Source organism: Orbicella faveolata, unplaced genomic scaffold (genome assembly GCF_042242905.1).
Source record: "Orbicella faveolata isolate gen_17 unplaced genomic scaffold, um_ofav_v1 contig_25, whole genome shotgun sequence".
Taxonomy (NCBI): Eukaryota; Metazoa; Cnidaria; class Anthozoa; order Scleractinia; family Merulinidae; genus Orbicella; species Orbicella faveolata.
In genome coordinates this window covers 12,730,001-12,741,207 of record NW_028301553.1, presented here as the reverse complement: position 1 = coordinate 12,741,207, position 11,207 = coordinate 12,730,001, and the positions used below count along the sequence as shown (strand labels likewise).

Sequence of the window (11,207 nt, the reverse complement as noted above, 5' to 3'; positions counted from 1 at the left end):
TACTTTGGCGTCCAAATTATCGACTAGCATGTCTTAAGTTGCGTACATATACACAACCCCTCGAGAGGTCCAAAACCAGTGTTTTCTTCTTCTTTCTCCCTTAATCTTCAATTCCGACCAAAACGTTAGTTCCTTAGATTAAAGGCAGGAAAGCCATAGGTTTTCCACCGAAAGACTCGCAGAATCAGCCATAAAAGGTCATAAAAGCAGTGCGTTCTTTCAGGGCCACACACCGGATGTGGTTCAAATCATCATCTGATGATTGACACCACAGGAGTGTGAGCTACGTAAGTCACACCATGGCCAAAGTGCAAACAAACCTCGTGTTTCAGACCTTCGTGATTAGCAAATTTTAAACTTACTAGTTAGCTCTTTAGTTCTCAGTGCTTATTTGCTTTCGGTGACATCCAAGCCAGGTGAATTCGTCAGAGGATGAATGCGTTCAGTAATTCAACAATCAGTTTGAAGAAAAAAAATTAAAGAAACACTGACGCAACACCGAGAATTCAGCCGTCTTCGTATGTGATCCTCGACTCACGAATAGAGAGAACGACTTCGGATTGTATTTAGATTTAAACCAAATTTAAAGCGATATAAAGGGATCTGTAATTCTGGAAAGGAACAAGCAGATTCATCGACAATTAAACTGATCTTGAGCAGAGATGAATTCGAACGTAAGTACTGAGATTTTTATAATTTCCTTGATCAAGTAATTTGTGGCGATATGGCAATCAGTCATGAGAATATTTATTGGCGAATTGGTTCCCTGAATGCATTTGGCAACAGTCTGACTAGCTAACATGGCATTTGGCAACAGATTTCCACTAGCTGAAATATTAAACGTAGAAAACTTGAGCTTTCGAAGGCTTTCAAAGATCGTCAAACCGAGTAGCCGTGTGGTCTGCATCAATACAGATTGGCGAAGGCGATGGCGAAGCAGATAGCCTCTTTGGGACAAACGGACTCGCACTAGCTGAATGCAGAGCCTTGATTTTTTTTCGTTCATATACTAACCAAAGTAACCAGGCTGGGATAATATCTGAGTAATGTGAAAATTTGACATGCAGCAAAAGTTCATTTCAATGATCTACTCTCGTGTTTGTAAACCCCACACGGTTTTTAATTGCATGACTGTCGATGGTCGAATGCCGTTCACTATGTTTCATATTTTCAGTCGGATTTCGGAACGAGTCGAAAACGACAGCCAAGTAGTCAAGAAGCTGCAACGCTTTTTCATGCAAAACGCCTACAAGCGAGATTAACTTTGATTTATGGCTTCCAGTTGAAAGAGGTTTGATTGCTTTTACGGAACAACCACATAACACTTTCAGTTTCAATCCGACAATGGAAACAGTTTAATTTTTACTGAAGTTAGAATCTTTACATTATAACTTTGCAAGAATAAGTTCGCCATCGCATGCACTGAGCGGCTGGTAATCGAAGCTAAAGCGCTACATACCTAAGGTAATTTACATTTTAACTTTAAGACTCAAATCAGTGCACTTTCATCAACTTGTGCTATTTCACATGCTATTTCAAATGCTGTTCTACAGATTTCAGTGCTAGGCATCTATGTGCAGTGTCCCAGAGGCTTTACTTGATTTTTCTCTTCTCTTGATTTCGCGAAAAGAAGAAAAATCAAGAAAAACCTCTGGGACCAGGGTAGTGAATTTAAAGCCCACAGTAGTTGCACTCTTCTCTCAAGTTAATCCGCCAGCATACTCTGAGGGACTTGTACATCGTCGTGCTAGCTTCAGTGTTCTGTACACTGTGCGGAATACGTCGAATTCAGATCTATGAGAAGCATTGTAATAATTAGTAGTGGCCTTAAAAAAGACATGCACAGATGACTAAAAGTAATTTTATTTTGAAAAAAGGCATCTTATCTTTAATAATAAAGGCTAGCGGAACAAGTGATTTTCTCCAGTCCCAACGGAAAAACTAACTACAACTTGAAGTCCTCGACGAATTCATCGCTGGCTATTAACCTGTCTCTGTTGAAAATGAAACCATCCATGCAGAGATGAAAAGATTGTTAACCCCTATCTCTTAAATATGTTTAGTTGCTGGTGTCTGGGAGAATGTAAACTCGGCAATATTATGCATGCTCAGTTAATTAGTTCTCCTGGCGTACACTAGGAGAAGCTCCGCCATCTTGGATTTCGAACAGGAGTCATTCTTGAATACTAGGATCTTAACTAATTGTAAAACGCAGGTTAACCGAAGCATATTAAGAAAACAAATATGTTCTGTAATCATAATAAATTATTTACAGCAACATTGCAAAAGTGTTCGACAGTCTTGTATATCTTAAAACTGCAGGAAACTGAAACACTCTTTGATGTTAGCAGTTTAAGTGGCCCGGCATTCGAGAATTCGAGAGCACACTGAGTAAATCAAAGCAGACAATGTTTCAACGAAAAACAAGGACTAGCTGTCTTTAGCTTTAGATATTTTATGTAAGGGAAGAGTTACGATAATTTAATACATTGCAAGGGAATAAATCATTGGCGAGTGTTTTCTTCCACCGGAAACTCGAAAAAACTGACAGTTATTATGGTGTTTGCAGCCAGATAATTGAGATTGCTGCAGTGAACAGTATTAAAAATGTATTGCTGTTTCTTCAGATTAACTCAACATAATAAACTTAAAACGTACTAGGACTTTGTCGTAGCATTAAAAAGGCGCAGGGTTGTTACAAATAATTATATTTACATCATTTCACCCTTGCAGAGCGTAGCTAGATATTAACAGGGTAACATTATTGTGTGCTTTTACAAAATGCTCTTTTCTTTCGGATTTGTTAATACATGGAATATATTTCCCTACATGTTTCGTACAAACGCCGATTCACTTGAAGTTTTCGTTACTTGCTTTGCAAATAACAAACACAACATGTAGCCATTGTATTGTAGAGTGACTGACATTGCTGCTAAGAAGCATGTTCTACCATGCAATACTGTGCTAGGAATTCAAACACTTTTTAAACTATATCGATCTACCATTTTTTCTGCTACAGAAGAAATATATCTGCGTTAAATCCAACAGTAACATAGGTTACTTGGTGTTGCAGTCAGTAGTGTCTTAGCTCTTATTAAAGCTTTGACCAAGAGTTACGGATCACAAAGAAATTTGCTACTGTTAATAAGAAAATAAGTAAACATATGCAACTAGTCTTAGACATTTATCAAATACCGTTACCCTTTATGCTAAAAGTATCATCGTTCTCGCTTGGAATTCGTCGATACTGCTGAAAAACACATGCCCCCGGGTCTTCGGAGCACAGAACTCCATATTTCAGGTCTGGATCTGAGGGGCAAATAAATGTAGGTGACATTGCAATAGCATAGAAAAGCACTTAGTTACAAGAAAAGACTATATTTAAAAGGTAGCTCTCAGGGGCGTAATCATTTCACTGCCCCTACAAGAGTGGCTCAGCTGGATGTTCGAAGAAATAAGCTCGAGTGATAGAGTCATTTAGATCTAAATAAATTCTATATGTGACCTGAGTTAAAAAGATACTCCTGGAAGCTGATATATTGGATAGTGATTCCTCGCTGTGGTTTCAGCAGCCGCCATCTTTATTGCCTTACTCGAAGGCATTAAGGGGAAAGTTTAAATTGACACATGACTTGCACTGAGAGTGTTAAGGTCAGAAGATATTCTGGAAAAGACGGTGATTAAATTTATGTCGTAACAGTACAGCGGGGGAATGAACAAGGAACATCGCTACAGATTTAAATTCTTGTACTCCTCTTGGGCTGGTGTTTGATCCAATTAGTTGCTCGCACTGCAAGAGAGTGAAACCTTGACGCAGTATTTCTAAGACTAGCTAACTTCTTAAATCATAACGGAGATCAGAACTCTGTCCCCGATTGTAGCTCCTGTACGGATTCAATAGACCTGAAGCTGTTCCATACATTTAAATATTTTTAGATTTGGCCAAGCTGAACAACATCTCTCGTCCTACCGGAGGATTAGATCTAAAGAGATCCTTTGAGGGTCAACTGTATTTATTATTTGGATCGGTTCTATTTACTCACAAAGTATCTATCGCTTTGCATAACTGCACAGTGATCGTGGGAAATACACAACAACTAATGTTGTTGTACATTTTCAAAAATTGTAGTTAAAGTTACTCCAATTAACGATGGCTCAAGATGTCGATTGAATGCTAAAATTGAACAATGTAATATTTTGAACTCTGCGTTGTTTATGCAATGTTAACAATTTTGTTCTTTATTATATATTGACACAGCTTTACTCAGTGTAAGTCTGTTGGCGCGCACATATACTGTGCAGTAAACTAACTGTTTAAATGCTAGTAATATGCTATTAGTATGCTCTGCATACTTTTCAAGAACATTTGCAGTTCTCACAACTCAGCAGTATTTTAAGCAGGAACGACTCGAACGACTATAAGGCCACCGTGAAATGTAGTCAATTTGACCAAGTTCTTTCTCTACTCTTTGCCTATGTTCAACAAAAATGCTAATGGACCTAATGATTGATTGTGACAGCTGTGTTACTTTTATTAGAAACGTTATTTCTTTAATAACACGTGCGTGTTGTATGCTTTAAGTTTTAAGATTTCTTTTTCCGAAAAATAGTAGATTAAACAATGAACTTTACATTTGGTGGTAAAAAAAAAAAGTATCACAATCTCGATGGCTAAGCAAGTCTTTAAGGGTGGAAGCGTACATTCACAATTTGAACAAATAAAGCTAAGCATAATGCATAAGCATAAGACCACACACAATGCTTCAAATCACATGCATGAAGTGGGCTATAATCTTCATTGACGGTATCTGAAATACAATAATGAGTACCTGAACCACGTGTCTCAGACGTCCTTGGTAACTCGCAAAACTTCTTTATTTCTCAGTGCTTATTTGCTCTTGGTGCAGTGAAATCCAGGCGAGGTGACATCGTCAGAGGATGGATGCGTCACTTGTACTTCAACAATCAGTTTGAAGAAAAAAATAAAAATAAAGAAACACCGATGCGAAGACGAGAATGTGATCCTCGACGCACTTACGGATCGAAGGAACGACTTCGGATTGTATTTGTAGATTGACACCTTAAGGCGATGTAAAAGGATCTGAAATTCTGCCGCGGGAACCAGCAGATTCATCGACAATTTAACTGATCTTTTGAGCAGAGATGAATTCGAACGTAAGTAGACTTTTATGCTTTCGTTGATGAGGAATTTTATTTGTAATTTAATTTGTTGATCGATATGCGAATCAGTTGCTGATCCGGCGATGAGAATATTTACTGGTGGCGAAGTTTCCCTGAATACATTTGGTAACAGTTAGTTAACTTGACCTTTCGAAGTAAGCCGGGCTTTCAAAGATCTTCGGAGCAGATAGCCTCCAACGTAGAAGCTCTTTGGGGCAAACTGAGCGTCTGCAAAGGGGCTACAGGACTGCAAAGCGCGACTCGCATAAGATGTAGAGCATTGATTCTTTCGTTCATATATACCAACGAAAGTAACCCAGGCTGGGATAATATCTGAGCAATGCAGAGACTTAACATGCAACAAAAGTTCATTTCAATCAACCCTCGTGTTTATAAACCCCACGTTTTTAATTGCGTGACTGTCGATCGATGGTGGAAAATGGTCCAGAAGTACTCATGTATACTCTGCTTCTTATTTTCAGATTTTGGGAAGAGTCAAACTGACGACAGCCATGGAGTCGGGAAGCTGTATCGCTATTTTAAACGGCTACAAGCGAGATTAAATATGATTTATGGCTTCCAGTTGAAAGAGGTTTGATTGATTTAGGGAACAACTTTATGTATAACATTTTCAGTTTCAACTGATTCCGACAGTAGGAAAAATTTTTGTGGTTAGATTCATTACCGATTATAATTTTGTAAAACCAAATGATCGATATTTCAATAGACTGTATTCGCTGTCACGTGTATTTTGTTAAGCTGCCATTTTTTGTGAGCTGCGACGTGGCAATCCTAGGCTCGATTTCCACTTCAAGTAATAAAACGATTGTTTTCTTAGTCCTCCTTTCTACAAAACCAAAGTTACTGAAGGTTTGTTATTCTCTGACATACTGGAGAAGAGAAATTAACCTCGGAAACCTATTTAGCTCACAAGAAACGTTTCTGATTTATAACATTTATATTACGAGGTCAGGTTAGCCATGCAGTTGATGAGAGCTGACTCGACATTCGCGAATTGTGGTTGAGTATGACTTTGATTCCGATTGATGCATAAACACCAAAAATTATTGTTGACACATGTCGTGATAACCAGCCCCGTGAAATAATAAGAAAGAGGTTGCGAGTAAGTGGCGTTGTCGAACTTGCTGGCTATATTGGGCGCTTTATACGCTACAATGTAGGTAAACGTCGCTAACATACAGTTGAAATTTCTCAATGTTTGCACATCAAAGATTCAGTCTAGCTAGCTTGTTCAGTTCCAGTATCCCAATAATAGACATTTATGTGTATTTATAAAGCAATTTAAAAAGAAACTGTGTATTAAAAGGGAAATTATTTTCACTCCTTTATTTCTCAAATGAAATCGCCAGCATTCTCCAGGTTGAGGAACTTGTCGTCGTCTTTTCTCGCTGCAGCGTCTGCCACATCAGTCAGCTTCTGTGCATTGTATGGAATACTTCAGTTCTGTGGCTAACAACACAAAAATTTTAGTGGCCTTGAAGAGCACGTACATGTGACTAGATAATTGTGAGTTTCAAAAGACCAACCTGTTGTTTATCTATAATTATACCATAATGAAATGAATGCGCGCGCTCTGATTTGGTCAAGCAGCTATGGTTTATTGTGCCGGTAAACTCATGGACATTTCTTGCGGCTCGTGATTTACGAATTCTTCTCGTGTCCTTCCAACATCCCGCGTGGTTTATCAGCCTATAAACCATAAAAACTTGTGGTCTATTGCTTAATTATATAAGCTAGAATAAGTAAACTTTTCCCAAATGTAAAACTTGAAGCCCTCGACCAATTCGACGCAGGCTACCGAATTCGAGGCAGCCACGTTAACTGCATTAACCTGTCCCTGGTGATAATAAAATCTTCTATGCAGGGATACAGAGATTGTTTAGCTACTATGTCTTCAAAATTTTTAGCTGGAGGCGAAGGAGAGACTCGCCAGTCATCAGCAATAATATTTACTGAACAGCCCCGCCATCTTTGATCTCGATCAGGACACATTCAGTCACCAACATTTTAACTAATTGTGAGTTAGCTACGGCATACTTAAGCGTGTTAAGAAAAGAAAGATGTTTTGTAATGATAAAGTAAAAACAAAATTGCAAAAGTTCTTAGACATTCTTGTATATCTTGAACGGGAAACCGCTAAACTATAGTTCTGTGTTTTTAGAAGCGCATGAGGCACTGGAATTGATATTTCGAAAGCATGATTATGAAAGCATGTTAAATTAAAGGCTAACAATAATGTTTTAACGACAACTGAGGTACATTTTGCTTCCGCGGGATATTGTGTGTAATGCCAGAGGTAATAATCGACGAAAAGAGCTACGAGAATTTCGTTGCGAGGGAAAGTATCATTGACGAGTGTTTCTTTTCACGGGAACTCAACATTCGCTCTGAAGGCGCGCACAAAACTGACCAGGAGTTATTATAGTGTTTGCAGCCGGAAATTCAGGCTGCTGCAGTGGAAAGTAATAACATTTTAGTACTGTTTTATCAGGTTGACTTATATAACATAATTTTGACATTAAAACTTGCCATCGCCTCGCCATTTAAACAACAACACAGGTAAGTTATGACTTCGGTTGTGTCCCCAATTAGTTGTGAAAACTAAATACACTGACACATTAATAAAGCCTTTACTTACTTACTTAAAGTGTTTGACCACATTTCCATTCGTGCACTGAGACGTGTAAGCTGGATAGCAATGTATACATTTCTCTGTGCTTTTACAAAATGGTGTTTTCTTTCCGATTATGAGTTGTTTGGAGTATACTTCCATACATGTTTCGTATAAATGTTGATTCACTTAAAGTTCTCGTACCTTTCTTTGCAAGTAACAAACGCAACATGAAGAAGTTGTATTCTGGTTTAAAAATCGCTGCTTGTAAGCATATTCTATACAAACACCGTGTACTAAGGAATTCAATTTTTTTTACGATATATCGTTATTACTGCTACTGTAGCCGTTCTCTGCAGAATATGTATAAGACCTAATATTCAACATTGTCTTATTTAGAGTACGTTATATATAGATCGTACAAGCTGGTTATTCAGCAGTTGTTAAAACTTCAGTCCAAGGCATAGGATTTGCTGCTGTTAATGAGGAGAAAATGAATAGAAATAAAGGTATTGAATATTTGTAAAATGGCGTTACCTTTTATGCTAGAAGTATCATCGTTCTCGCTTGGCCGATTCTGTTGAAAAATACATGCTTCCGAGGATAAGTGGTAATCTTCGGAGCACTGAACTCCATATTTCACATCTGGATGTGAGAGGCAAATAAATGAAGATTAAATTTAAAAAATAACGTCTTTTAATGACTAAGCAATAGCCTAGAAGTGCATTTAGTCCAAAGAAATAATTAAATCTCATTCACTTAAAAGAAGGCACAGGGAGTGATCAATTGACTGTCCCTACATGACCGGCTCAGTTGAATGATCGAGGACAAGAAATCGAGTGAGGGTCATTTAAATCTAACTTATTTTTATCTGTGACTTGAGTTTAAAGATATATTCGGTATCATTTGATAAATAACGACTAAGTTTAAGTTAAGGTACACAAAGTATTAGAACACAGATCAGTTAAATGGGATGTAAACACTATGGAGTTATCCCTTGCTAATGTTTTAGCAGCCGCCATTTTTCTTCCCTTACTCGAAGGCATAGAGGCCAAAATTTAGGAATGTTTAAACTGACCCATGACTTTCATGAAGAATGTTAATATCAGAAGATATTCTGGGAAAGACGGTGATTAAATTCAGTCATTTCGTAACAGTGCAGCGGGAATTGAACAAGAAACATCGCTACAGATTTCAATTCTAGTACTCCTCTTGGGCTGGTGTTTGATGCACTATTGCTTGTGCTGCAAAAGAGTGAAACCTCGATGCAACAATTACAAGATTAGGAGTTTATTTTAGTCATAACAGAGATCAAAACTCCGTCCCTGATTATCTCTTGGGCGGTATGATTCAATACAACTGAATGCCGTTCCATACATGCATTTTACCTTGTAGTTTTGGCCAAGCCCAGCAACATTTCTCGATCACTTTAGCAGGAATTCGTTCTAAAGAGATTCGTCGATTCGTTGATAGCAGAAAAACGAACAACTGATGTACGCAGTTGTACATTTTCAGATATTGCAGCTACACTTACTCCAATTAATTATGGCTGGAGAGACTTTTAAGTAGAGTATGTCGATTGAATGCAAGAATTCAACAATGCAGCATTTTGAACTCTGCATTGTTTTTGTAAAGTTAACAATTCTTATTGCCCAAACTGTATACTTTTTAAGATCATTTGTATGTAGGTCTCACAATTGAAAAGTAGCAGTAACCGAGCAGTATAGTAAGCAGGCCTTATGTAACTTACGGTCTTGTGCACTTGCCACTTGGGCGCTAGCGAAGAGGATTGTGTTTGTACTGAGTTAGCAGGAACGCCTGTAAGGTACACTGAAATGTAGTTAATTTCAGCGCATTCCTTCTTCGCACTTCGGCCTATATGTTCACAATCCTGAAATATCGGTAAAATAGACTATAACTTATGTAGGCATCAAGAAAGGCTTACCATCTTTACCATTTGCCTTGTTTCCACGTTCATCGTGCTCCATAGGAATGCGCAATGGCCGCATCTGGAGTTTTGCCTGCTGAGATAAGAAAATGCCCACCAACCAACGCAAGAGCTTCAATATTACGTGTACTAGTAATAAACCTAAAGTCGTGGCTAGAAAAGCTAGTTGTTGTTGTTGCAAATACAAGTTCCATACCGATGATTGCATCATAAGCTGGCTTGGAAAACGTGTTATTCTCGAGCGATTCGTCTTATCTCAATTTGGAATGAATGACTGGGGCGAGAATAACAGCAATACTCAAAGCTACTCTAGTTACCATGCCCTTGTGCTGGGGAGATTATTAGATAGCTTGGATAATGTACAGATAACCCTGTATCCGGACGCACACTGATACGAAACAAATACGGAGATCACATATAACAGACGAATCCGCCATTTAGTCAAGCTGAGATGTTTAAAGCACTAGTATATCTGGGGAGAAATGTCACAGATTAACGTTTCCTTCCCGAGATTTTGCTCGGCTAGTTCCTGCCCAGTCCCCTACAGTTTATCTGTTACACGACGCTGGACTACGGTTCTAAAAGAATGATCAAAAGTATTTAAAGTTAGGATATTGTTACATTATCGACAGTCTATCACTCCGCGTTATCCGTTGCCCGTCACTTCCAGTGCAAACGATCCAATCTGCATTCTCTGGAAGTTGTCTTACAGCCAGTCTGAATTTGCCGCCTCCTCCGTCACATTCTCTGCTCCTGGGTTCTCTGGCAATTGATCAACAGTCTCTGGATTTTCCGATGCCAATATCACATTCTCTGAATCTGGATTAACTAAACCTTCCTCTTTTCCAGCCGTTGTATTTGCATCCAGATTCACTGTCTCATCCCTTACACCCACGCCTATTCCAAAGGTAGAGCAGTTTCAAGGAGTGCATCACAGTTTGGGCGTCTTGAAAAGTTAAGCCTAAATTTGTACACGTAATCCGGGGTTATCTTTTCCCCTTTTTTGCATGTAAATAGTCGTTGAATTTATTTCTCTCTTTATTTGTAAGATATTTCCTCAGTTTATCATGTACCCAATCTCCACTGTACACCTGTGTCCTACCAATTGGGCTATCGATAGCTATCGTAGCTATCGTAGTGTCAGGATGCAATTAATGATTGTTTAAAAATTATATGTAGAGACGCTTTACAAAATTGTTAATCGATCACCTATTGTGATAATAGGTTTTTGGCCCGGGAAAGCATTTCTGTAAAAACCTGGGGAAACTCTCTTGCTGCGCGGATCAGTACCGGAATCTGTTACAGGGAATTATCTTCAGTGACATCAACAGCAATCAGAACTTAGGTCCAACTATACTGCTTTAATCCAAGAACATAACCAATGCGGAAGAGTGGTATCTGGCGTCCTTCCATGGCCACCGGAGGCGTAACCGAAGAACAATTTAC

The 11,207-nt window shown here is 38.5% G+C and overlaps 1 protein-coding gene and 2 long non-coding RNA genes across 3 annotated transcripts in view; 1 reads left to right on the top strand and 2 right to left on the bottom strand.

Moving 5' to 3' along the window:
• Positions 1 to 1,331: 1,331 nt before the first annotated feature.
• LOC149109019 (uncharacterized) lies at positions 1,332 to 3,418 on the bottom strand. The gene is made up of 2 exons (XR_016208457.1): positions 3,202 to 3,418; positions 1,332 to 1,794 (listed from the first exon to the last, which is right to left on the bottom strand). It is a non-coding gene; the product is annotated as an uncharacterized LOC149109019 (long non-coding RNA).
• Positions 3,419 to 4,523: 1,105 nt separating this feature from the next.
• On the top strand, positions 4,524 to 6,522 carry LOC149109018 (uncharacterized). The gene is made up of 2 exons (XR_016208455.1): positions 4,524 to 5,175; positions 5,664 to 6,522. It is a non-coding gene; the product is annotated as an uncharacterized LOC149109018 (long non-coding RNA).
• Positions 6,502 to 11,207, bottom strand: part of LOC149109017 (uncharacterized) — a 5,127-nt gene continuing 421 nt past the window's right edge. The window contains exons 1-3 of the mRNA XM_089293755.1: positions 9,759 to 11,207; positions 8,351 to 8,458; positions 6,502 to 6,651 (exon numbers count right to left, since the gene is read on the bottom strand). The exon at positions 9,759 to 11,207 is cut by the window's right edge and continues 421 nt beyond it. Of these exons, the coding sequence (XP_089149881.1) occupies positions 6,608 to 6,651; positions 8,351 to 8,458; positions 9,759 to 9,972 (366 nt within the window). The 5' untranslated portion in view covers positions 9,973 to 11,207 and the 3' untranslated portion in view covers positions 6,502 to 6,607. The remainder of the gene's footprint in view (positions 6,652 to 8,350; positions 8,459 to 9,758) is intronic.